Source organism: Arctopsyche grandis, chromosome 8 (genome assembly GCF_051622035.1).
Source record: "Arctopsyche grandis isolate Sample6627 chromosome 8, ASM5162203v2, whole genome shotgun sequence".
Classification (NCBI taxonomy): Eukaryota; Metazoa; Arthropoda; class Insecta; order Trichoptera; family Hydropsychidae; genus Arctopsyche; species Arctopsyche grandis.
In genome coordinates this window covers 30,343,184-30,371,113 of record NC_135362.1, presented here as the reverse complement: position 1 = coordinate 30,371,113, position 27,930 = coordinate 30,343,184, and the positions used below count along the sequence as shown (strand labels likewise).

At 39.3% G+C, this 27,930-nt stretch overlaps 3 protein-coding genes across 3 annotated transcripts; 1 reads left to right on the top strand and 2 right to left on the bottom strand.

Annotated features, from left to right (window-relative positions):
- Window positions 1-598: 598 nt before the first annotated feature.
- Window positions 599-1,866, bottom strand: LOC143915204 (uncharacterized). The gene is made up of 4 exons (XM_077435703.1): window positions 1,678-1,866; window positions 1,061-1,240; window positions 872-973; window positions 599-802 (listed from the first exon to the last, which is right to left on the bottom strand). Exons 1-4 carry the CDS (start codon window positions 1,780-1,782, stop codon window positions 659-661), a joined length of 531 nt encoding a protein of 176 aa, XP_077291829.1. The 5' UTR covers window positions 1,783-1,866; the 3' UTR covers window positions 599-658.
- A 5,411-nt stretch (window positions 1,867-7,277) lies between these two features.
- LOC143915203 (uncharacterized) lies at window positions 7,278-18,402 on the bottom strand. The gene is made up of 5 exons (XM_077435702.1): window positions 18,210-18,402; window positions 14,721-15,100; window positions 11,929-12,117; window positions 11,714-11,842; window positions 7,278-7,869 (listed from the first exon to the last, which is right to left on the bottom strand). Exons 2-5 carry the CDS (start codon window positions 15,054-15,056, stop codon window positions 7,630-7,632), a joined length of 894 nt encoding a protein of 297 aa, XP_077291828.1. The 5' UTR covers window positions 15,057-15,100; window positions 18,210-18,402; the 3' UTR covers window positions 7,278-7,629.
- A 4,178-nt stretch (window positions 18,403-22,580) lies between these two features.
- LOC143915420 (uncharacterized) lies at window positions 22,581-26,794 on the top strand. The gene is made up of 8 exons (XM_077436058.1): window positions 22,581-24,078; window positions 24,155-24,370; window positions 24,451-24,609; window positions 24,683-24,784; window positions 24,871-24,984; window positions 25,054-25,318; window positions 25,394-25,474; window positions 25,549-26,794. Exons 1-8 carry the CDS (start codon window positions 23,966-23,968, stop codon window positions 25,822-25,824), a joined length of 1,326 nt encoding a protein of 441 aa, XP_077292184.1. The 5' UTR covers window positions 22,581-23,965; the 3' UTR covers window positions 25,825-26,794.
- Window positions 26,795-27,930: the final 1,136 nt, after the last annotated feature.

Below are 27,930 nucleotides of genomic sequence, written 5' to 3'. Positions count from 1 at the left end.
TTGAGTGCATTGGACTTTGTGTAGCGTCTTGGCGTTCAATGTCCAAGTTTCACATCCATACGTCCTCAATGCCAAAACGCAGTGATCGAAGATATTTTTCTTCAGACAGAATGGCATTTTTTATTTGAAAAAAAAACAACATTCGTTCGTCCAAATGCACTCCATCCCAATTTCATACGTCTCTTTATTTCTTCTAAATAATTAATATGAGAATATAATTAAAATTAAATTCTTATACTTTATTTATTATGTATTTAAAAAATACTATATTCTTTTTCATAATCAAGTTCTTTTGAAGATATAGGCAGGTTTTCATATTAAAATCCGATATTTTCTTATATTCCATGTTAATATGTACTAAGCAAAATTCAACCCTATTCCAAGTATTATAAAACGTTCTCGATACATAATGCATTAATCTGCAAATGCACATGCATTCCTATACTGTCATTATGACAATGCATTGCAGTGGAGCACTTACCTTGATTGACAGAATAACTGGATCTAATAGCTACTCTTCAAAACGAATACCATACGTATACACATACCAAACTACCGATACATAATCAAATCCGAATAAAAATGAAAAACACAAAAGTAAAAAATATCTTATGATTTATTTACAAAATATACATTTAGCTTACAACTAATGAATTGCTCATATGGCTACAGATTTTCTTTTGAGATCAAATGGCTCACGAGGAACGGGAGCCTCTACTACATCATCCCCGGTGTTTTGCCACGTTACGAACAACGTTGCAGCGCTGATAAACAGCAACAGCGAACCCACGACTCCAAAAATCTGACGGAAAAGTGTCACATTAGTCACTGATTGATTATGATAATACATTAAGCCTGATATAATACTTACACCCGGGACTATAGTTATTGCTCCATCGTTGGAGCAGTTGGCCAAAACAAGAATTGATAAAACTAATGATAATATTGCAGTCACTGTAGAAATGACAAGATCCTGAAAAGAATAACATATTTATGTATGTATAGAATTAAATCAAACTGCGATATTGTAAGTGTATGTTCATTAGCACATCGAACTTACTATCTTTATCCAAATCCCAGATACTCCTTTAGCTAAGCCTAATATGAACACAACGTACAATAATGCAATCAAAACACCATTTACCACCGTTACAATGGGAAATGTTAATTCTAACCATTGGCCATACTTTGAACAGACTTCAGCACTTAAAGAGATAATAGATCCGACTAAAAACAGTATCTGAAAATCGAAAACATCTTTAAAACAATAAATTCATGCGTGTATTCATTTTGAACAAGCGATCATTATCAAAACAACACCAACTATCATTACATACATGATCCAGTGAGATAAAAAAAACACACACATTAAATATAGTACTTATGTATATCGTACATTTGCACTCGTTGTGATTGGAAGAACAATGTAGAATTATCCAGGTCATAGTTTTTTTGTTTACATTGAAATAAAAACCTCATACATCCACTTTCGGTCAAAAACATTGTTAAAACCAAGCATTTAAAACTAAATGTCGGAAAAGCGCGACAAAAATGATACAATAGAAAGGTCGATAAAACAATTTTCATTCTAAAAATATTTTTTTTGCACTTTAGAGGTTTATTTATAAGTGTAGCAACATGAAGTTTCTCAAGTATAGAAATTGACGCAATACTTACAATTACAAATATTTTCAATATGCCAACTGGAGATAGAATGAAACTATGACTGGAAAACCTCTTCTCTAAAGCCTGTTGATGGCTCACAGATACTTGTCGGTTCATTTCAACATTAAAACTGACAGTGGAGACGAGAGGTATGTAATTTGCTCCAATCCAGCTTCTCGCAATGCGAGATTATTTACCACTGCCACTGTTTTGCTTTATTAAATTAATTGATATTACACAATCTTATCAAATGTGAGATAAGTCAATCAATAAGACTTAAAACATACAAAATTTCGTAATATTTTTGCGTACAAAAATAATTGAGGATTAGAATTCCACTGACGAAATCTGAGATAGGTAAGCATTAGATAGATAATGGTTTGTCAAATAGGTATGTGCATGATAATAATATAATAAATTGAAAGTATTTTATAATATTGTTACATACACCGCCGAGTAAGTGCAATCGGATTAGGCCGAGTAGCATCCCAGAGACTGTGTGACCGCTATAATTGGTTTCGAGGATTATCTCCAGGCTTAAGTATAAGTCGGCTAACAATGAGATACCCCCAAATGCACTTAGCGTGAGTAGCGGTAACTCGGTCGCATTCCGGTAGAGTTCTCAGAACCCGTAGCGGTAGCGTGGGCCTGACTTCCGTGGCACATCTAGTTCGTGACCATAACAATAGGTAAACAAACCGGACGTCGAAGATGCCCTGAGAGACCTGCCCTTTATAAGGCGGTACTTAGGCGATATCAAGACATTCTGGACGGAGCACTGCCAGTGCGTGTATCTCCTTAATCACCAATAAATGTTGTGAAACGACTTTGGCCTTTTACTTGGATCCTCCACCCACCCCTACGCAACAATATTGTTGCGTAGGGGTGGGTTGAGGATCTAAATGAAAGGCCAAAGTCGCTTCACAGCATTTATTGAATGATTCCGCAGGTCCACACGCAGCCAGCGTTGCTCCAGAATACCTCCTTATAAAAGATAAGTTCCCTAATTCGTTTATGCCTCTATTGTCTAGACACTTACAGTTTTAAGTGAGTCTCACGCTCTCGCGCTCTAGGAATTCTATCGACCACTTAGAGCAGAGCATCGTAACCTTTGGATATTCGCGGCACACATTGTTTACGACTCGTAGAGTTTGTCAGCTACGTACATACATAAATACTTCATAGTTATTCCGTATATGCATAGGGACAAAACACTAACTAACATCGGTTTTCTCCCTCACACGCGATCTCACTCGCACGCATTAGGCCGAAGTGCTGTTCGGGGAACACATATTACCGCGGTGCACAGGTTACGATGCTCTGACTTTGACTCTGAGTCCCGTTAGACCAATTCGGGGGTCTCCATTGTTAGCCCCCGCATGCACTTTAGACTGCGGATAATCCCCATAATGTTCCCACGTTACAATACATTAAAACGCATTTCTTTAGTTGCAACTATTTATTTACATAATACAAATTAAAAACAAGGGAAAATAAAAGAGATTCGTTTATAAGAAAATTTTTATTTAATTTTTAGATTCATCCATTACTTAAAAATATTAACCCTTCATTTCATGGTATCAGATCTGATACATTCACATTCATTTAAAATTCAACCTTATTGACGATATTTATATAACTTTTTTTTTTTTTTTTTATATATTCTTTGGTTATAAGATAAATCTTTTTATGCATTTAGATATTTTCAAATTTGGAAACAATAGCTGTAAATATATCATCCAGTTCAATATGTACAAACAGAAAACGGAATAATACGTCAAACTGGTTTGAATAATGAGTAAACTATTATACATATAGATTCAAAGCCACTGGAAGTTTTTAAAATAAATGATTGAAAAAGAGAATATTTTACACAGTGAAAGAATAATTGAAAACGTTAGGGAAGGTTCCGAGTTCATGTAAAATATATGCGATTGAAACATTTCCGTGTGAAAGGTAAATTAAATATTTGTAAGTCTTTGAAAGTGATAGCCTTAGTGACAATAAAAAAATATGAAGTGGATAAAAAATTAAAAATATTATAATATATATGTATATTATTGAACTGTAAAGAATGACTACTCGTTTGTTGTATATATTATTTGGTACTTTTCAATAAGGTTGATCATCGTACTTCTTTTTCATGTTCATTGTATGACGAAGGGTTAAATTGATATGGAAAAATGCTAGAAAAAATGTGTCAATAAATATTTAAAAAGCTAAATTGTTTTCAATGGTAACTATTATTTCTTACATTTCATACACAATTTAAACATAAAAAAATTATTTACATCAATATAAAAGTCCTATTCGATAATGCTGTCACTTACTAAAAAAAAAACTATCATACAGTACAAAGTGATAAAACCAATAATAAAAAATCAAATTTATCGATAATATAATATGACTCATTTTTTTTGTAATTAGAGTGATTTTGGATCAATTGTAAATGATAGTAAAAAAATGACTAGATTACTATTTAGCTATCTTACAAATAATATAAATAAATAAACAAGTATAAAAGTAAGAAAATGCAAACAAAAGGAACATTTGAATGACTAGAATACGTTCTTAAGTGATTGTATGGAACTTTGTTGGAATGAAATGACATTGGACGGTAAGTATTGATCTCGGAAACTAATGATATTAGTAATTAAAATACAAAGTTTCCAATGTCATTTCAAATATAAATAGTGAAATAATAATGTGCTACGAACTTCTTTTGGAATTTGTAAACTAATTCTATTACCCTTTTTCTTCATTGTCAAAAACTACATAATGATTGAATTTATTACAAAAAACTCAGTAAACTGTTTGCTGTATCCAGGGCCGGCTCAAAGGGACAGCAGACCAGGCAAGTGCCTAGGGCGCCATAGCTAAGGGTCGCTGCGATATTTTTGATTATAAAATTGATAAAAAAAAAAGGTTTTCTTTTAACTTATGAAACATTTCATATTCGATTTAATTTTTCAACTCAAAGTAACAATACTGACTATGAAATATTATAATTTACGAGGAACGCAGGGGTTCGACTGTCGAATGTCAACAACTCACAGATAAAACAATAAATTGTTATCAGTAAAAATGGTTACTTGGAATTGTATTTTAATGAAACACTGCTGAAACGTGACATTATACGAAATATATACATATATCAGGGATGGATTTGCTTCACGAAATTAAATATCTTATCAGAAGGCTTTGCGCCTGTCGCAGATGTAATACCTGCAAATAGCCACAACCTTTATTATTTAAAAAAAAATAAGAAGGGGATGCGCTGAATATCAACCTGCTTAGGGGTGCCATACACCCTCGAGCCGGGCCTGGCCGTATCGATTGCAATTACTGAACCAACCTTTAATCATTAAAAAAAATATATTGCTCCACGTATGTACGTATGATGGCAATACTATGCACGTTCGTCGATACAAATCTAAGATATATTTTTTTATTTATCGTTTAACTCTTCTTTTTGTAATTAAATTTTTATAAAACTGATTTCTTAATAAAAACGGCGATATTTATAATAATGTAAGGTCAAGTCTACTAGTGAACACAATATGCTGAAGTTGAGAAACGCTTTTTAAAAATGAACAAACATCCTAAACACCACGTCGTCTTCATGTCACACACAACATCTACTTAATCACTAATTGTGCTGCGCAGTAGAATGTTTTACAAAAAAATTCCACTTGAACACTTTTGTGAACCTTTGAGAACGTAATAATTGTAAATTGATACGGTCGTACGCCGCGTACACACAGTGCACACGGCGATTTTCTCGACATCTACGTCTACTAAAAAACGTATGGACTGTAACTGAACTCTCGTAACGTTACTAGAACTCAAAACGCTACCGGAATACGTGTCAAAGTAAAGGGCGTCAAAGGCTCACATGGTATTATTAACCTAATTAAAGAACACTTAAATAAATATACAATAAATATCTAATGGATACTTCTTTATAACATTAGAAATAAAACAGTACAATGCTATATTTAAAAGGCCTTTTGCAACAAACGAATGTTGACAATCCACTCTATTTATTTTACTCTTTTTTTTCATTATTATTATTGTGTTTATACACGTATATATAAATACATCTATCAGTATGGACAAAAAATAATATACAGATTATGTCATTTCTTTTCACTATTCAATCATAGACGTATTTAACCGTTTGCCCGCGGCCTTCTTCTATGGAAGCTTTGGCCGACAAGTCTGTAGCGCGGCTGTCTTCCATAGAATTTCTGAACTTTGCACGGGATTTTGAGCCTTATATGCGCCTATTTCAACTGTTTAAGGTTCAAAATTGGTTGAATATATTACTGACAGTTGAATGCCATCTATTCAATTGGCTTAAAATGAATATATACCAGTCAAAAAAGTTTTTTGTGGAACCATACTGAAACCTCGTTTATGTGACGTCACGTCTTCATACAATTGAGACGATGCGTCTCAATTGTATGAAGAATGATTATTTGACAATTAAGCCAAAACTACGAGATATATTATGTATTTTATTGTTTAAAATAATACTGTATGTGTTAATTAACATATCTGGTTACTTGAGTAAATATTAAAATCTGTATTTAAGGTCGAAAACTCGATTGCCAAATACGCGAAAAAGGTACCGCCGCGTACAGGGCTTGTTCGCTATATGTATTGCCGCGGGCAAAGGGTTAATTTAACATCACTTTCCGTGTTGTGTAACTTACAGAACGTTCCGAATCCTCGCGTCGAAATTTTTGCATCAGTATTACAAAAATACTTACAACATAGACGAGAAAATTTGTCAACAATACATTTGTTATATCTTAAGAAAGCATCCATACTCTAAGTAGAAAAATAAAAATTTTGTATTCCTCAAAAATTCAAACATTTCGAATTATATAATAATAATAGCTACGATGGAAGTATAAAACACAATAAAAGGAGTACTACGATGAGACTTGAGTGAGATGAGTCATCTTGAAAACAAATCGGCAATGAATATGTATTGATTTTTTTTTGCTCGAACAGTAAAACGTTCATGCAGTCTTATTAATTATAGTTTTCTTCATCAATCGGATACTTTTAAAAGTATAAAACGAAAATATAAACAGTAAAATAAAGCGTGAAATTTTCGATACATATGTACATATGTATTACATAGACGAGTATTTTGCACGCTTTTTTTTAATACACAATATATATATCTAATAAAAAAATGAGATCAAATCGTAATGAAATAAGGACAAAAAAAATATATCGTAATTAACATAATGTATACAATACATATATCTAATAAAAAAATCTAAATGAAATACGATAAAAATGAGATCATAATAATTAAAAAGTAACGAGTATTGGCTAGTAATTTAAGTCATTTAAAATGTGAACATTTTTCTGTTTGTCTACACACTATGTTTCTACAGTAAGGTCACACAGTTTAACCAGTGGATGGGTTTTCACTACACTTCACCTCCACGGATTATATCACTGATTAGTAAGATCATATTTATCACTCACCGTACAGGATGTGCTAACATCCCTAGTCTTTTGTACCACAAACTAAATAAACAATTATATATATTTCACATATTTTATAGTTGTTTTTTTTTTTTTTTTTTGATTACTTTGTTCACTAAAATACGTAATTTGTTTTGCGTTTAACTATGTATGTCTACAGTCAATGTCAACAGCAAACAAAGAGTTCCTTTTGAATCTCTGTTGATATGACGATATAAATTCCTACAGCTCTAACAGCGTAAGAGTTTCTAACGATCCCCGCCACTGATACAAATACACCAATTGACACGAATCATTCACATTTCATTTTGAAATGTTTTTTGTGTCGATAGAACGATATATATCGAGCAAAACAGTTAAACGATGCATACATTGAAGTAATGTAAATAATCAGTATGACATGTCGTGGTGTAGTTGTTCAGTATCAAAATCGGTATTGGCAGTAGGGGACCACTATAAGGGAGTTTTAGAGGAGCATGGCAACGGGTCAGGTTCAACAGGCACAGGCAAGTATGTCGGAGCACGACGTGATATCGGCGGCGACGGCGAAGGTGATGGCGTGTGCCTCGGCGAACCCATTGGCGACGGTGACGGGGCCGCCAGCAAGGCCGACGTCGATGATAATGATGGCCTTCGGTAGCAATAAATCAACGCCGTTGCACCACTGGCGAGACCGCCTATCAATCCGAATGACTGAAAACATTCACATAAAGACACGTTACAATCTCACATTCAAAAGAAGCAGTGTTGAAAGGGCCGGCTCAAAGGTGTAGCAGACTAGGGCGCCATAGACAAGGAGCGCTGCGAAGCGCCCCCATTTTTCTATTTTTGATAATTAAATTGAAAAAATAAAACATTCGGTGCAACTTTAGTATGCGGTCTACTTTTGAATCGCAGTCGACTATTTTTTTTATTTGTATCGTAGCAACGATCTGTTTATTATAATTTTTGTTTTTTCCTGCCGCCCCATAATGTTGTCCAAGCATTTCTATCAAAATATCGTCAGCAGCGAAGAAAATACCCATCCTAACAACCTAATCTTAAATAAATAGGGCCAACCCTAACTTAACCTAACCTAACCCTTATATAAATAGGTGTTGTTTCATCAATACTTTCACAAAAAAAAAAAAACAAATCTTAGCAGCCAACACCTATTTATTTAAGGGTCAGGTTAGGTTAGGTTAAGTTAGGGTTGTCCCTATTCATATAAGATTAGGTTGTTAGTCTCACGGTCACACACGACAACCGAGACAGTGAGACTGCATATTAAAGTAAAAACGTGAAGGTAGATCGCGAATATATAGTACACATGTGAAGGTAGACCATCGCATACTAAAGTGGCACCAAACATTCTATATTCAACTTAATTTTTTTACTCTAAGTAACGATACTGATTTTAAAATATTATAATTTACGAGGAACGCAGGAAGTTGAATGTCAAATATCAACGATTCACGAATAAAACTAGTAAAAAAAACAAACTGTCGTCGGTACAAATGATAATTTGGATTTGTATCTAATCTATAATTTGGAAAGAGACTTTGTATGTAAATATCCTTGGTCGTCGTCGTCGTCGTCTTCGTCGTCTTCGTCGTCTTCGTCCGTAGATCGGTGACGTCATCGAACACGTGATTCGATTTTTTTTTTTTTTCGATCCATGGGCGCCGATTTTTTTTTTCGTTTCAATGGATTCACCCCCGCGGGGGCGCAAGGCGAGTAGCTTCATGGGGCCCCGCCAGGGGCGCCACAAGGGGCGCAGCCCCGTGGGGCTCAAAAGGGGGCGCCACAAGGGGCGCAGCCCCGTGGGGCCCCGAAGGGGGCCCGGGGGGCCCAGCCTCATGGGGCGCAGCCCCATGGGGCTCAAAAGGGGGTGCCACAAGGGGCGCAGCCCCGTGAAGCCCCGAAGGGGGCGCGGGGGGCCCAGCCTCATGGGGCTCAAAAGGGGGCGCCACAAGGGGCGCAGCCCCGTGGGGCCCAGCCTCATGGGGCGCAGCCCCATGAGGTTCAAAAGGGGGCGCCACAAGGGGCGCAGCCCCGTGGGGCCCCGAAGGGGGCCCGGGGGGCCCAGCCTCATGGGGCGCAGCCCCATGGGGCTCAAAAGGGGGCGCCACAAGGGGCGCAGCCCCGTGGGGCCCCGAAGGGGGCCCGGGGGGCCCAGCCTCATGGGGCGCAGCCCCATGGGGCTCAAAAGGGGGTGCCACAAGGGGCGCAGCCCCGTGAAGCCCCGAAGGGGGCGCGGGGGGCCCAGCCTCATGGGGCGCAGCCCCATGGGGCTCAAAAGAGGGCGCCACAAGGGGCGCAGCCCCGTGGGGCCCCGAAGGGGGCCCGGGGGGCCCAGCCTCATGGGGCGCAGCCCCATGAGGCTCAAAAGGGGGCGCCACAAGGGGCGCAGCCCCGTGGGGTCCCGAAGGGGGCCCGGGGGGCCCAGCCTCATGGGGCGCAGCCCCATGGGGCTCAAAAGGGGGCGCCACAAGGGGCGCAGCCCCGTGGGGCCCCGAAGGGGGCCCGGGGGGCCCAGCCTCATGGGGCGCAGCCCCATGGGGCTCAAAAGGGGGTGCCACAAGGGGCGCAGCCCCGTGAAGCCCCGAAGGGGGCGCGGGGGGCCCAGCCTCATGGGGCGCAGCCCCATGGGGCTCAAAAGGGGGTGCCACAAGGGGCGCAGCCCCGTGAAGCCCCGAAGGGGGCGCGGGGGGCCCAGCCTCATGGGGCGCAGCCCCATGGGGCTCAAAAGGGGGCGCCACAAGGGGCGCAGCCCCGTGGGGCCCCAGCCTCATGGGGCGCAGCCCCATGAGGCTCAAAAGGGGGCGCCACAAGGGGCGCAGCCCCGTGGGGCCCCGAAGGGGGCCCGGGGGGCCCAGCCTCATGGGGCGCAGCCCCATGGGGCTCAAAAGGGGGCGCCACAAGGGGCGCAGCCCCGTGGGGCCCCGAAGGGGGCCCGGGGGGCCCAGCCTCATGGGGCGCAAGCCCTAATAGGCATTAACTAAGGGGGGCGAAGCCCTAGACGGCAATTAATCATGGGGGCGCGGAGGGGCGAAGCCCTAAAAGGCAACTGATCATGGGGGCGAAGCCTTAGACGGCATTTAATCATGGGGGCGCGGAGGGGCGAAGCCCTAAAAGGCATTAACTAAGGGGGGCGAAGCCCTAAACGGCAATTAATCTTGGGGGCGCGGGGGGCGAAGCCCTAAAAGGCAACTGATCATGGGGGCGAAGCCTTAGACGGCATTTAATCATGGGGGCGCGGAGGGGCGAAGCCCTAAAAGGCATTAACTAAGGGGGGCGAAGCCCTAAACGGCAATTAATCTTGGGGGCGCGGGGGGCGAAGCCCTAAAAGGCAACTGATCATGGGAGCGAAGCCTTAGACGGCATTTAATCATGGGGGCGCGGAGGGGCGAAGCCCTAAAAGGCATTAACTAAGGGGGGCGAAGCCCTAAACGGCAATTAATCTTGGGGGCGCGGGGGGCGAAGCCCTAAAAGGCATTAACTAAGGGGGGCGAAGCCCTAGACGGCATTTAATCATGGGGGTGCGGAGGGGCGAAGCCCTAAAAGGCATTAACTAAGGGGGGCGAAGCCCTAAACGGCAATTGCTCATGGGGCGTGGAGGGGCGAAGCCCTAGAAGGCAAAGGCTCAGGGGGGCGCCGAGGGCGAAGCCCTAGAAGGCAAAAAAAAATTTTGATTTTTTTTTTTGATTTTTTAAAAATTTTTTTTTTAATTTATTTTTATTTTTTTTTTATTTTTTTTTTAATTTTTTTTTTTGATTTTTTTTTTATTTTTTTTTTATTTTTTTTTTTAATTTTTAAATTTTTTTTTAATTTTTTTTTTTTTTTTAATTAAATTAGCTTAGTCACGTTTAAGCGGTTTATATTATAAACACTGAGCGAAGCCGGGTAATACAGCTAGTCTTATATAAAATACCGCTGTAACATATGTATGCATATATACATATATATCAGGGATGGATTTTCTTCACGAAATTAAATATCTTAACCTAAATTTCACTCTATAAAATTCTTCGATTCATTGTTGAATATAAATAAATATCTTCATTACCGAATTTATTCATAGTTATCGGTATTTTATTAATTTTTATGCATAAAACATGCCTATTTTGAATATAAATTTTCAATTTAATTTTTTTATCGTAATATATTTTTCTTCAATATAAAATTTCAAGAACTTCCATGAAATTTATTGTTTAAAAATTTAAGGGGGGGGGAGGGGGCGCTGAAACCAATCTGCCTAGGGGCACCATATTCCCTCGGGCCGAGGCTCAGTATTCATTCAGATCACACCAACTTCCAAGTGTGTGGGTAAATTTTTCAAATTGCTAATAAATAGCTATGGAACATGATCATATTAGCATTCATTACATATGTAGTATCGACTGGTTCAGTCAATAATGTTCTGGAATGTTCTACAACTGCAGATGAGAATGGCACTAATTTAATAAAATTTAGACTAATACTACTAATGTACTATAGAAGGTTTGAATTGTATTAAGACTCATTTGTAAATATAATAAAAAATAAAATAACATACCGCAGAAGCGATCAACATGTCGGTTTTCCTTTTTTCCACCCACCAATAGCTATCGCTGACTACGGCGGCCAATACAACGGAGCTGGCGATCACATACATCGATCCAATGCAAATGTATATCCACGCATTCTGTCGAGAGCGGGGCATCGTTTACAAAACATTGAAATATAAAGCATATAAATATGTAGATATACGAGCATATGAAGTAAGCTTACAAGTTTGGCCCAGTTGAATGGAAAGAGATGGACGAGCCGGGAAATATCAAGAAAAAGCAACGCCAAAGAGGCCATAAGGGCGAAGAGAGCGGTCGCCAGGAGCAACCTCAACCGAGATGCATTTGGCAACAACCATAATTCCGCACCACCTGCTGCATACTCCAACCACACACTGCACAATGAGCAAACCTAAAATAATAATAAAAAAAAAACACATTTTATTAAAAATCTATATAAAATAACAAGTAACGAAAGCATTGGTTGAATTAAAATTTGAATTGCTAATTCTGTATATACTATTGTAACTATGATTAGTAAAATATATGTATTTAACGTAACGAATTTGTCAAAAATCGGCCGTCTCCTCAACTGGTATTACGGGCATTTATTTATTTTTAAATTAATCAATTGTTAATAAAAAAAAACCAATGCTCCCAATATCCCCACCACTGCTTGTATGTTTCAACATGTTTGTTGAAAAATACACCAAACCCAAACATTCAAATACAGGATATTCGGGTACAAAACTGTGAAGTAGGTACGTCCCAGGTATAAAATATAATAATGTTTCGTAGAACATAGTGTTTTTTGTTGTTTGATTTCAGTTTTTTTTTGCAATTCCGACTAAAGCTCATTAGACATCCAAACGTCGCTCACTGGAGATGCAAGAGTCAAATAGCTGGGGAATGGGGAATAAATTATGAACACTGTACTCGTTTGTATGTCAGATCACTTAGATATAATCACGGCGAAAGCTTTTGAAATGTGGGCGTAAGTTCAAAATTTCCAGTTAAAATATAGTATCTCTATTTTAATTTATAAAACGCAATTTTGACAAATCTGCATGTGGCGGATTTTACACTCGTTATTGGCATACTTATATAAAACTTAAATCGTTTAGAATTTTTCTAGGAATAGAGTAATCCGCACCATATATGTAGTTGAGAAAAATGGGTAAAACTACTTTGGAAAAAATCCATAATATCGGTATTTCTTTATTAAATACCGGTAGTACCAAAGGATTATTTTAGGTTAAATACCAGTACTATCGGTATTGCTATCCCTACTCGCAATATATAATTTATATGAGATGGTGTGAAAAAGCTAGCAGTTATAATTGTTCAATTATGAAGCCTGTGAAGTTAAGTAAAGGGATAAAATGAGGGGGCGATGAGAATTGACCGCAAGATTTATGCATGCTGAAACTGCTAGCGACAATAGTGTGGTTTATGAATTCCATTCCGAAATCAACAATAGGCACAACACTATTATAAAGATAGTAGCAGATTTGCATACATTGTTACTCTCATTGCAAGCCCTACACATTCATTAGTAACTCAATATTCATATATTAAGAAAAAATATATGAATAAATTCAAGTTCGCTCGATTTTTAGCAACTGACTTAAGTCAAAGAGCTATGACTCTGAATCTGAATCTCTGGAATATAAATATGAATCCTTCGACTTTTTATTTATTTATATTTTACTATTATAATTTTTACATGTAATAAAAATGATAAAAACACCAATTAATCTGACTCCAATGCATCAAAGCAGTTTTACGAAAAAACAATAAAATAAAATACATTATCATTCATTAATCTCAAATAAACTCCTATAACATTGAGGAAGCGGAGTGCCTCTACAAGAGACGAGTTGGCAAAAGCACACATTCTCGCGACAATATATTGGAAAAGTCTGACGATGACGCAAAGCTCTACCACATTCAGGAGCCTGAAATATAGGCTCCGATAAAATCGAACAGTTACCCGTTCATCCCTTTAATACTCCAAAGAAGCATTTGGAATTGGCAACAATTCTTGAAAATAAATAATACACGTACTTTCTCATGGGTCTACCTCACGGCACCGAAAGCAAATATCGGAAGGCAATGATCGAAAATCGAAAGATCAAAAAAAAAGGGTGCATGGTAAACGGTACAATGTATATATAATATATATATATATATATATATATGAGTGGCATGCGGTGAAATTATCTCTTTTTTTGTCATACAGCCTTGTTTAATGTGCGCGCGCAGGATACGGAAGGAAAAGCCTGTTCCTCTTGTTCCTGTTGTATCCAGCTCGCGCAAATTAAGTAAGGATGTACGACGGGGGGAGAGAGTTTTACCGCACGCCACTGATATATATATAAACGATGTACATACACATTCTATAAATGGCTTGGACATTATAACCAGCGCGTTCCAGCAGTCCTCAGAACAGTAAACCCCCCCTTTACACGGGCAGAATGGATTAAACCGACACCGGTTACTAGGTGCTGTGTTGTATGGGTGGGTATCAGTGGCGGCTCGTAAGAATTCATTAAGGGGGGGGCTGCAGAGATTAATCGGGCTGTAGTAGGTCGTTCACCACACCGGTGATCAAACGCAGACAAAAATAGCAGATCTGCAGCCTTTATGGACGGCAAAAATAGCAAGCATTTGTACTATACTGGGAGGGCTATAGCCCTGCAGCCCATATAGACGAACCAACACTGGTGGATATGCAATGTATCAGACGAGCCAAATGAATCTACCGGTTAGGATTCATCCAGCCCATCTGAAACGTTGCTAACCGTTTTTCATATGTATGCATGGTAAACGAACATTTTCGATTTTTGACTGTCGGTGCGGTGACGGTCACCCACTTTCTCGTGTATTATAGGTTCGAAGAAACTTCTTCTGTACTCTTTCAATCAAGAGAGAGGATGTATTATAGTTTCACTTGGACTCCATATGACTATTCGATGGTGGATTAAGGAAACTATAAATGGTTATAATATTTACCGTTACAATAAACCGTAACGCTCCGACGGAGCTGGTCAAGTGTCCTAAAAAACAGTAGAGGGGAGCGATGCGCGCAGGCGGCGGCGGTGGTGTCCGCCGATAGTGAGGGTGACTGTCCCACGAGTGCACGGTGCCGTCGGGTGACCAGGCACCGCCGCCGCCTACGCCGCCACCTCCCGTCTGGCTGCCGGCTATCTCAAAGTCTTGTATGTCTTCAGGCCGCCGGCCGGCCGGCCGCTCCAGTTCCCGTAGCTCCTCCAGTAGAAGTTCGACTTCGTCCGCAGCGTATAGATCGCTCACCGAGTGCACGTAGCGCCCGGCGGCCTCTGTCTGCATCGCCTCACACACCACCGCCCGCTCTCAACCATCTCATCCTCGACCTGCAACACCAAAACACATTGAAACATCAAAATAATACGAACTTTGGACAATTTCGATTAGTTTTAAATCATTATATTTAAAAAAAATCAATACAACAGAGACTCGACAGGTAGCCCCAAAGGTACTGCGGTTTTAATACAAATATAATATAAGTATCATTGAAGTATAATGTATAGAATAGTCATTCCTAACAAAACGTATCGCTTAAAAGCGAGCCATCGAAGAGAGAGACGGAAAGTCAGAAGAGAGACAAAAGAGTGAGGAAAAAAAATTCGTGGAAGTGATCGTCCCTTACAACAACTGGACAAAACAGCTGACATCTCCGGGCACACGGATTTTTTGTGGCAACATTTTTAGGGGCTGAGAGCAATTCTATGCATACTACTTCAATGTAGATAAAGTAATAATAACTGTTTTTCAATGAGTGAGGCTGGTCCGAACATCTAGCACGTGCACGTACAGATGTTCGGACTTTGTCGAACTAATACTACCACACAATTTCACTAGTAGAGCCTATTTCAAAGAGATCCTACTGCTACAGAGCTTAACAAACAACTGAGCAAAACAGCCGAAATCTCCGTCTGCACGGAGTTTTTGTAGCAACATTTTTGGAAGCTGAGAGCGCTTCTACCCATTCTACTTCAATGATAAGTATACATAAAGTATACATGAAGTGTATATATGTATGTATTCAAGCGATCTTCAACAAACAGCCCTGAAATTATTCACTTGACCCGTATCTCCACCTAATCGTGAGAAGGTAACTCCAGAAACAAATCGCTGTCAATGGGCAGCAGCATTGACAAGTTAAAGAAATTCAAAAGAACTACTGCGATGCAGAAGGTAAGGGAGAAACCACTGCACTAAACAAACACCCCCCTACTGCAGGTCATCAGCTGCAGTAGTACAGAGGTGTGGCAATGTATGGCGTATCATATAACTCGGCACACTTTCTGTCACTCGCGGGCAGCAGTTGAATGACGACTTTACTGGCCGCGACACTGAGATGAGGAAAACTACCTCATTATCTTTTCCCGGGATGAGTAGATATCCCTGGTAGTGAGCAGCAACACTTACCAGTACTGGGCTAAGGTTATAGAGTATTGAAATCGAAAAAGCTTAGAACCAGACATACACAGGCGGAGTTGTGACAATGGTACGGCTGTGTAACTGTGATGTGGAAGGCAACGGAAAACCACCACATTAAATGTTCCAAGTAAATATCATGATTGACAAAAATAGAGCGTCGGCCCTCAGTCCCCGGCAGGCCTTAGATGGTCAGAGGGTGCTAAGAATCTCCGGGTCAATCATGAAATTAGCAACATGGAACGTCCAAACGATGTACGAAGCAGGGCAACCATGGATAGAGAGAAGATATATATCAGGATATCCAACCTCCTACGAGGAGAGGAATAAAAAAGAAGAAGAATACACAAAACAAGAATAACAAATAAATAACAAAGATAATTATATCGTGCCATGTAGGATGTGTTCGACCACATCAACATAACTGGCATTGAAGAGGTCCAAGGAATGTGCCAGTAAGTTGAGGAGTCGAGCAGCTCTCGAGAGGGGCGAGTTCATGAGCACGTTTGTTTTAGCCCTAATTGGCAACAAGATATCATGCTTTCGCAAAACCCTATGATATTCCGGAGCAAAAAATTTAAGCTTCTCCAGGATAGCCGGATTGTGAATGATGTGTGAAAGACTCAATCATTCTGATACACATCTGTTAATTTGCTAAATTGAAAGTATCGGACAATGTTTATTTATATTTTGTGACGGCCTTTTGTTATTTGTAAAATCTTCTGCTTCTGATTTGTATGTTGAATTATGTATTTGGATAATATGATACAAAAACACTATGTAATTTTTGTACAAGTTAAATAAAGCAACTATCAATGAAAGATTTGTTAATGATTGTATGATATTTTGAAGTTTTTATTTTCTTTTATAATGAATTTCGCAAATTTCAAACAAATTACATACATATGTATGTGTTGCGTTATTATTTTATCCAACATAGAATGCATTAGTTTTTTTGTTATTCGGCTCTCCTGTAAAATGATAAATGCATAATAATATATTTTTATTGAATTATTTCTGTACAATGTTCAAGTATAAGAAGTACGGCAAAGATAGTTGATATAATGGTGAGAGCCAAGAGATTGAAATGGTAATGGGTGGGTCGATAGAAGTGCTCGAATGGTACCCGAGAGAATGTAAAAGGGTGCAAGAAAGACCAAAAAGGTATATGGGTTTGATACGTATGAGAGTTTCCCAAAACAGAAACGACTGGAAATGTATTGGAGAGGCCTTCAGGCGAATGGTTGTAAATGATGACGATGATTCAAGCATTGTTTATCATCTTGAAAAATTTACGAATTTGACTTTAAAATCTTTTTTTTATTAAAAATTTTAAAAACCAATTTATTAAAGAAATCTTTATTGTTAATATATTCGCAGTTTGATTCATTTCGACGGAAGAGATTTTTGAAAATGACATTTTCAAAACATTCAATATGCAAAAACGATAACCTGTCAAATTTTCACTTTCCATATTTTTCAACATAAACACAATATTTGACTTCGATTCACTAAAATTACGGATTTACACTACAGTAGGAACAATTAGCGGTTGAATAGTGAACCATTTCGACATGCAGTCATTCATAAATTCAGTCACAGGTCATTCGACATGGGAGAGGTTAATGGTTATATTCCATACCAGTTGCACAAACACATTTCTTTAACGATAGCGGCATTCGATGAATGAAATTGATTCGCGATAGCGGCGAGTTGATTTGCAGTGCGAACTAAGGTCAGGAGTGCGACTTATGAAGGTGCGATATGCGAGACCACTCGATATACTGGGCTATGAGGAAGTGAGGTATCTGGGGGTGTGCCGAATCGGAAGTGAGGACGAGGCGTGTGGTGAGATGGTCAGATGGTGAGATGGTGATGAAGAAGCGAAGTCAGACGAGCGGTCGGGGGCCTCGTCGAAGGGAACTACGAGCGAGGGATAAGGAAGGGGGCTTGTGTGTGCACTCCAGTGGGAGTACGAGTACGAGTATGAGTAGGATTAGTAGTAGCTGGGAGAGTACTGACGCGGGTGCGGCGGGGCTCCGGGCGAGTGGAGGGGCAGCCGGCGAGGGGCGGGGGCGGCGAAGGGGGCGCGGGGAGCGGCGGGGGCGGCGGCTTGGAGGGGTCCGGCGGCCCAACGCAACTGACAGCCGCACCGGCCGCGCCGCCAACACATACTTTATTTTGAGCGACAACCGCGCCGACCCTCACACGCCGCAAATACGACCATACCGGATGCCTTTTAAACCACAAATACGGTCTTATTCAGGGGTTTAAAATGCAATAAGCATTTTTATCCATGCAACTACACTATTTCCAAATTGTATTTTACTCCAATGTAAGGTTTGGCTATACACATTGTAGGAATCCCGATTCACCCCAATCGAAACATCTATTCCGACGGAGGATACATTTCCCACGCTCAACCATTGACGTTGTGGGAATCTCGTCACCATCATCAAGACATATACTGCGACGCAGAATACATTCCTAAAACCTTTTAGAAAGCTCCACCCCTACCAGTAGAGCGGAAACAAACCAGTCGAAGCACACCTGCAGCCATTAAACTAAACTCAAACGGAACGGTGCCAAAACTTTCTAGAAAGCTCCACCCCTATCACTCGAGCCGAAACAAACCAGTGGAAGCACACCTGCAGCCATTAAACTACATCGAGCGGAACGGTGCCAATCATTCCAGAAAAGTCTACCCCATCGACAAAACCACATTCCTCGCATACGCATCAACAACAGCCAGCAACCAGAAACACTATAAAAGGAGGTACAACCCAAGCAACACCAGTCGACCCACAGCAGCAAGCGTCGACACACAGCAGCAGACCAGAGACCTTCTGAACATAGCCGAACAACGAGCCAGCAACACACTGCCGCATACAGAGACCTTCTGAACATAGCCGAACAACGAGCCAGCAACACACTGCCGCATCCAGAGACCTTCTGAACATAGCCGAACGCCGAGCCAGCTTCACACTGCCGCATCCAGAGACCTTCTGAACATAGCCGAATGCCGAGCCAGCGACACTCTACCATATCCAGAGACCGCTGAACGACATACTTTTGCCCAAATATTCTAATACATTTGTACAATATTTAGGCAAACAATAAAACTTTATTAAAACAAGCACAACAGTGTTTCGTTAGGCTGGGATACGGTCAACACATCCTACCCCGCCTACAACGTCATCTCGAGTCGAGAAACTTCCACCTATGAATCGTTTTCCGGCCTATGGAAATTCAGTTGAATTTTGAAGAGGATCTTTATTACTCGATTAATACAGGTGTATTTGTATGTACAGCGAAGTAGGTAAAGGTTCACTGGAACGAGCTAAGTCGAGTTCCTGAAGCTCACTGGCATCTGGGGACGATGCACTAGTTTATAAATGTGTTGCTTGAGCAACGCGTAGCCGGGCTGGTGAGATCACGTTCTGGAAGATTCCGACGGGGTCGAGGTCTTCCTTTGTGTTCTATGTTTGATGCGTAGGTGCGTAGCTCCTTGGGATTTCCCGTGTACTCGTGATTGCGTATCTGGAGCGAGTCGAATCGCCTTTATGGGTAAGCTGGACGAAGTACTTCGGCCACGGCTAACTTTCGTGTACGAGAAGAGGACGCAATGATGTCATTTGTACAGAATAGGTTTGTAGGCGGGGTAAGATGTGTTGACCGTATCCCAGCCTAACGAAACACTGTTGTGCTTGTTTTAATAAAGTTTTATTGTTTGCCTAAATATTGTACAAAGGTATTGGAATATTTGGGCAAAAGTATGTCGTTCAGCGGTCTCTGGATATGGTAGAGTGTCGCTGGCTCGGCATTCGGCTATGTTCAGAAGGTCGCTAGATGCGGCAGTGTGTTGCTGGCTCGGCGTTCGGCTATGTTCAGAAGGTCTCTGGTCTGCTGCTGTGTGTCGACGCTTGCTGCTGTGGGTCGACTGGCGTCGTTTGGGTTGGACCTCCTTTTATAGTGTTTCTGGGTATCACGTGACCCGTGGTGGCTGTTGTTGATGCGTATGCGAGGAATGTGCTTTTGTCGATGGGGTAGAATTTTCTGGAATTATTGGCACCGTTCCGCTCGATGTAGTTTAATGGCTGCGGTGTGCTTCGACCGGTTTGTTTCCGCTCTACTGGTAGGGGTAGAGCTTTCTGGAAGGTTTCGGCACCGTTCCGCTTGAGTTTAGTTTAATGGCTGCAGGTGTGCTTCGACTGGTTTGTTTCCGCTCTACTGGTAGGGGTGGAGCTTTCTAGAAGGTTTCGGCACCGTTTCGCTTGAGTTTAGTTTAATGACTGCAGGTGTGCTTCGACCGGTTTGTTTCCGCTCACCTGGTTGGGGTGGAGCTTTCTAGAAGGTTTTAGGAATGTATTCTGCGTCGCAGTAAATGTCTTGATGATGGAGACGAGATTCCCACAGGTTCGATGAGGGAAATAGGTGATATCACAAGTCGTGCTATATCTTTACACACCCTAACAAATCGAAGTTGAAGACCACCTGCATCCATTAAAGCGCAGCTTAACAAACAACGGCTACATTGTAACCCATTGAATAAACATCAAGACTCCCTGGAACAAAGGGTGATAAAAACTAAATCGAGTGGAACGGCACTACATATTCGAGAATGTTCCACCCGAACAAATCTAACGGAATGAACCGCATTCCTTGAACACGAACCGCATACAGCGAACCACTATATAAACCCGCACAGCGGGCTCAACAGTCAGTTAAGGCCCATCGACATCCTGAAGATGGGTATAGGCTAAAATTAACATCCAATTAAATTAACCAGATTCAACCACCTCCAAACGGTCCATACCCGTTAACCACCCACTAACACCGACAGTATCCCACAGATGATGCACTAATTTTGCTTAGTGTTCTAGATTGACAAACACTCCACAAGCGAGCAGCCACCAGCCCGCACTACAAACATCACCGTGAGTCCGATCCCATATAACACGTTAGATGAATAGGTCAAGGGAGTGTCACTACCCGAGAAAACTATCGATAAAACGTAGCCACAAAAAAGAAGGTCAACATTCAGTCAACACACAGCAGCAGACCATGCTACACCAACAACCAGTCAGCTAGAAGCAGCCGACCAGCAATAGACCCAGACTCACTCAACCTGCAACAACCAACATAGAAGAACCGCTCCAGAACACAGCCGAATCCTGCCGCTTCGAGAACTTCCAGAATATACCCGCTTCATCAACATAACCTTTTATACACTTGTATACCCAAAACTATATAATAAAAATAATCTATTCCAACAAAACGCAACCGTGTTTCGTTAGGCTGGAATACGGTCAACATCAACTACCCCCCGCCTACAACATTGTAATTTATATAAACGATGTACATACACATTCTATAAATGGCTTGGACATTATAACCAGCGCGTTCCAGCAGTCCTCGGAACAGTAAACCCCCCTTTACACGGGAAAAATGGATTAGACCGACACTATGCCTGCGCCGGTTACTAGGTGCTGTGTTGTATGGGTGGGCATCAGTGGCGGCTCGTAAAAATTCATTAAGAAGGGGGGGGGGGGGGGGCTGCAGAGAGTAATTGGGCTATAGTGGCTCGTTCACCATACCAGTGATCAAATTGTAGGAATCTCGTCGTCGTCATCGTCATCGAAACATTCGAGAATATTCCGCAACAACAAACTACATTCCCGAAAACCAGACGTCGTACACCTGCAGTCATTATATTAAACTCAAGCGGAACGCCCCTACCAGTCGAGTGGAACCAAAACGGTCGAAACACGCCGCCACCATTAAACCACATCGAGCGGAACGGCGCCAATCATTCCAGAAAATTCTACGCCTCGACAAAAGTGCATTCCTCGTTCACGCATCAACAACCACATGCGCTTACGCATCAACAACCACTTCCATCAATCATTCCAGAAAATTCTACGCCTCGACAAAAGCAAATTCCTTTCTTACGCATCAACAAACCACCACCATCGGTCAGGCGATTCCAGAAACACTATAAAAGGAGGTACAACCCAAACAACGCCAGTCGACCCACAGCAGCAAGCGTCGACATACAGCTCCTGACCAGCCATCACTACACTACGCGGACTTGGAAGATCAACCAGCCGGACGAGCCAGCAACACACTGCCGTATCCAGAGACCTTCCGAACATAGCCGAACAACGAGCCAGCAACACACTGCCGCATCCAGAGACCTTCTGAACATAGCTGAATGCCGAGCCAGCGACACTCTACCATATCCAGAGACCGCTGAACGACATACTCTTGCCCACAAATACCATACCTTTGTACAACCATAGGCAAACAATAAAACTTTATAAAACTAGCACAACAGTGTTTCGTTAGGCCGGGATACGGTCAACACATCGCTACCCCGCCTACAAAATGCAGACAAAAATAGCATGCACATGTGCAGATCTGCAGTCCATATGGAGGGCAAAAATAGTATGCATTTGTACTATAATGAGAGGGCTATAGCTCTGCAGCCAATACACACGAGCTGCCACTGGTAGGTATGCAATGTTTCAGACGGGTCGAATGAATATACCGGTTAGGATTCATCCAGCCCATCTGAAACGTACCCGGCGATGGTTCAATGCCAGTCTAATCCATCCTGCCCATGTAAAGGGGGGCTTATACGGAGCGGTGAGGCAAAAACGTTTTACCATGATAGTGCTTTACTGTTCGGATATTTTTTATTGTTATTAAAATTTCGATTCTATACTTATTCGCATTATTAGTACTAAATCTAATTGTTTTATCATTATAATAAAAGATCGGCGACAACGATGCTAGACGGCTAAAAAAATTATTCACTATTGTTAACCGTTTTTTTACTCTCCCACTTTCTCGGACAATGGAAAGGTCTATTGTTATTTTATGGCGGCATCTCAGCCGCCAAAGTCTGATTATAAGCTATTAGGGACTATTCGATTTTGCCCGACAGTATAAGAAACAAAATATTTTTCAAAATTTAAAAATGCACAAAAATCCTCCACGGTCGAATCCATGCGGCCATCTCTAATAGCAATTTTTCAGTCACCACAAAAAGAAAATACTAATACAGATAGTCCCTCAAGCACAAAATACTCGGAAGATAATGATTTCGAAAAAGAGATAATATTAACAGGAAAAAGCAACTGCGAGCTTCTATAACTATGAATAATACATGATTTTGTAGGGATCATCATACTCACGTCACAACTTAAGCATATCCAAAGACATGATCATAGCTTTTGCCAAACCTTTACTTATATTTGTAAAAATCAGAAAACTTTGCTCTTACCATCATACTTTCCAATTCATCCGATTTTAGGACGACAAAAATTTCAACAACAATAAAAAATATCCGGTGAAGTGGAGTACTACAAAATGTACATGCTCCGGGGGAAACTTTATTCTTCAGGATAAATATAAAAATTCAATAAAAAATACTTTTCATTAAATCGTTTCACATCTTAATTCTTTAACTATATCATAGTTATGACAGTAAGTGTATGGAAACTCATAAAAGCATTTCAATTTTAGAATCGTTTATGGCTTTATGAAATAAGAAAAAATATGTTTTCGTGTATGGAAAAGTTACGTTGGCAATATCTATCCGTGGCTGTCAAACTCTTCAACTGTCACATTATCGGTTTTTCAAACATTTTGATAAATTCAATATTTACTTACCATCGATTGTGTTGATCCACTTTTTTCATGAATAAATGTCGATGAGGCGGATTTACTAATCAAAGTTTTATTATCAAGTTGTATTTTCAAATCCGATACCAATGAACGCAAATTGTGTGATATGCAGCGATTTGTTCTCTCAAACTGATGAAATAGTCGGAACCCGCTGCGGTCATGTATTTCATCATGCGTGTTTGTTACAATGGATCGAAAGGTTGGTGTATTTTACAATTTGTACATTCAATTTTTTATAAATTAATTAGTTAATCGTCGAATGAATATAATTACAGGTCACAAAGTTGTCCTCAATGTAGGAAAAAAACGACGGAAAAATCGCTAGACCGAATTTATTTTAATTTTATGAATACAGACGGAATTATATTGGATGCTGGTGCCCTTCAAGTTAAATTGGATACTGTAGAATTTCAAATGAAAGAAAAAGACAAAGAATTCACCAAGTGTCAAGAAGACAAGGAACAACTCAGTGAAATTTGTAAAGCCACAGAGTATGTTTTTGACTGTTCATAATATATGTAGACACTTTGAAATTTAATATTTCATATACATACGTATTTTTTTACTATAGAGACAGATTATGCACTTTAGAAAAAAGCAACAAAGAGAAAAATGGAGTCATTGAAATATTAAAGGAACGCATTGAGTATATGAAAACAGAATCTAAAGAATTGCCTCGTTTGAGGAACGAAGTCAAAGCGCTTAAAGAACGATTAGATCATCTTCAGTGGTAATTATTTATCTTTTTCTGCTTTATGTGTATTTCCACGGCCATAATTCTTTGTTTTAATTTTTTCCACTAGTTTGCAAGATATTATTGATAGTACTCCTGCGACAGTTGAATCTGTTATTCAAAAAATAACGGATCCCCAGGCTCTTAATACTTACATTGTTGTACTTAAAAAGTATTTATTATTTTACTTAATTATTGTATAGCTTTGTTTTAAAGGTTATAAAAGTAAAACTAACCATTTATATATTATATTTATAGAGCTATGATTCAAACAGAGTCTAAAAAGAAATCTCTTCAAAAATCACTCAAAACTTCACAAAATGAACTTCAACGTTTAAAAAATCAAAACTCAGAACAATCATCGGAATTAAAGTTAGTGCAATTTTCATCATAACATTATTTATAAATATTATTATGATTATCAATTTTATTATATATTAGGACTTTAGAATCCACTATTAATTACTTAGAAGAAAAAAATAAAAATATTGAAAGAGAATTAATACAATTGAAAACATCTCCAACTACTCTTGTGAATGAAACTATGGAAAATGCTCAAACAGATAGTTCAGCCCAAATTTTAGCATCTAAGAGAAAATCTGATATAGAATTTGACGATGACATTAAAATTAAAAAGCCTTGTGTTGTTAATGATTTAACAACGATAGAGTGTGACGAAAACCCATCCAGTTCTCAAACTTCGAAGGTCTGTATTTATGACAATAATAAATATGATTTTGTATACAAATTTAATACTTTATTTTATTCGTATATATTTCAGCTTGCTGAAACTTCTTCACCGTATTTATTTCTGAAGCAGAGTTCAAATATATCGAATATAAAAACCACGAATACAATAAAAGTATGTAAAAACAAGTACATACATACATACATATGTTTATTTAAACTTGAATTAATTATTGTGTTGTATTTCAGCAACCCGATTTATACATATTGAAAAATAAAAAGCTTTTTGAGAGGATGGATAGCTCTTCAGGTACGAGTATTTTTAAAGGAATGGTACAAAAGCGAAAAGAATTGGAAACATCTTATAACGGATTTGGAGGTCATTCTAAACTTGATGTTTTTCCTTCAAAATCGACATCCACCGTTAAAAAGAATTTTACGAGTGTTGCAGACAAAATGCCCAAAAAAAACAAAGGCTTAAAAAAACCTGAGAATCAAAATACAATGGATAACTACTGTACTTAGTTTTATACGCTATAGATTATAGATTAATTTTTATTATTAGACAATCTCTGACATAGACATGTTTTTATGTTTTTGTTTTAAATTATTATGTGTGATGTGATATAAATTATTAATTATAATAATGAATTTAAAACTTTTTTTTTATTGTGCAATTAAACTTTTAAATAGTTATACAGTTGAATGATGGGTGATGAACTGTGACGTTCATATATATATATATGTACTGTCTCTTTATTTTCTAATTGAATTATTTAGTTTTCGACATTTTTTGTGTTTAAATTTGTTAAATATATGTATGAGGCGTTGTAATTGAAAGTGGCATAAGTCTACTTTTCTTAATTTTGAGAAATATCTCGCAATACATTAAGGTGGCGTTTCATTATATCGAACTGTATTAATCTGATACTGATAGTAGCGTTTGATTGCATTATTAATGTTGTCACATCAGTATTCGCCGTATCGCATTAGTCTGCTGTTACTTTTTGAAAAGGTTTGCTTCGTTTTTCTGAATCGTCTACGCTTACTTTATTTATCTTCACTAGCCCGCTTTTCCAGGTACTTATGTTTGCCTTCGTTAATCTTCGTCTCTTTCCTCAATTTCCTCTATAAACATTTAAATTAAAAACTTAATTTCACGACTATTAGGGAAACTCGACATATTCTCTTACACTTAGGGTGACTATATGTCCTGTTTGGCTGTGCTTTGCGTTCGTCCCGTCGTTTTCGTAAAATTGTTTGTTTTATCTCGTTTTGTCACGAGAATTTTATGATCCATATTTATATATCCATATTTTTCCAAATCAATTTGTTTCCCAAAAATAAATATCATAAATAGACATTTACATACAATATATTCATTTGAAAGTTTGCTGCATGATTCATCTTACATGTTTCTGAATAAAAATCGCTTTGTGCTATTATTTTCATCAAAATTATTTTTAAATATCTTTGAAATACAATATTATATTTGAATTTCATCTTGTTTAATTTTCTACTTTTAAAGAAATGAATGTTCTGATAAAACTATATTACTTATTTTGATAAGTAATATATTTTTATGAAGAAATGAAAATAGTTAGCTGTGCGTAATTTATGCAATGAAAAGAAACCGAAGATATCTATTTGGAAAATTTGTAGTTTGCAGCCAGAAAAAAAAATCAAAGCCAAAAATCAATTATACAAGAATTGTCCATTCTGAAAAAAATTATAATCTCTTGATTATATTAATAGTTATTCTAGGGAAAAATTTTTGGACGTGCAACACATTTTTTTGTCCCGTTTTGAGTTCTGGAAAATATGGTCAGCTTGCTTACAATATAATAATGCAATGACTGAATGCCATAGAAGTAGAATGCATAGAATGGTCATTGTTATCAAAAGTATCGTCTAAAAGCGAGTCATCGAAGAGAGAGATGGAAAGTCAGAAAAGAGAGAGAGACGAAGTTTAGCAAACAATGAACAAACTCTGGCGCGCGCTGAGAGCGATTCTATGCATTTTACTTGTATGCTGAATGCTAATTAAATGACATGGTGACCGAGTAAATAGATACCACCTGTCTTGCTAATACCCCTATTTATTTTCGACGACGATTCAAATACTTCTGTTCCGACCAAGTCTTCATGGTCAGCTTTCGTGGCGTTACGACCAAAGGAGCCGTTTTGGAGGGAGATCGGCGCCGAGCGCGCGTCCCCGCCTCCTATTCGTTTTCCGCTTCGGTCGAGTGAACATCTCTGTTCGCTACCGAGTTTGTTCCCACCACCGAGTCCCGATCAGCTCAGCCTGGATCGGCAGACGATACTGGAAGTACAGCTTCAGTATACGTCCGGTGAGAAGTGAGGAAATCCTGGTCTTTCTTCGTCGAAGTCAGATCACGTAGTCACGTGAGGAGTGAGGTTATCATAACCTCTCGAACACGTGCGCGCTAATTTCACGACGGACTCCCCCCCCCCCCCCTGCTTATTCTCTGTATTTATACATATATAAAATACAGTCACCATACAAACAGAATTACAACCTGTTTTTATTATTATACAATTTCCTCCCTTTTTCCACATCACGCATCCCACGCACATTACGAAGGAGAAAGGGACATAGCAGAGCAGCCG

Bases quoted from the DNA above. Each gene is read 5' to 3' on its own strand.
- LOC143915203 (XM_077435702.1), bottom strand. From the start codon at position 15,056: ATGCAGACAGAGGCCGCCGGGCGCTACGTGCACTCGGTGAGCGATCTA. The intron at 12,118-14,720 runs GTAAATATTATA...TTATTATTTTAG, and splicing joins CGTTACGGTTTATTGTAACG to GTTTGCTCATTGTGCAGTGT. The intron at 7,870-11,713 runs GTATGTTATTTT...GAATGTTTTCAG, and splicing joins ACATGTTGATCGCTTCTGCG to TCATTCGGATTGATAGGCGG.
- LOC143915420 (XM_077436058.1), top strand. From the start codon at position 23,966: ATGAACGCAAATTGTGTGATATGCAGCGATTTGTTCTCTCAAACTGAT. The intron at 24,785-24,870 runs GTATTTATTATT...TTATATTTATAG, and splicing joins TACATTGTTGTACTTAAAAA to AGCTATGATTCAAACAGAGT. The intron at 24,985-25,053 runs GTTAGTGCAATT...ATTATATATTAG, and splicing joins GAACAATCATCGGAATTAAA to GACTTTAGAATCCACTATTA.
- LOC143915204 (XM_077435703.1), bottom strand. From the start codon at position 1,782: ATGAACCGACAAGTATCTGTGAGCCATCAACAGGCTTTAGAGAAGAGG. The intron at 1,241-1,677 runs GTAAGTATTGCG...TTCGATTTTCAG, and splicing joins TATTGAAAATATTTGTAATT to ATACTGTTTTTAGTCGGATC. The intron at 803-871 runs GTAAGTATTATA...CTTTTCCGTCAG, and splicing joins CAATAACTATAGTCCCGGGT to ATTTTTGGAGTCGTGGGTTC.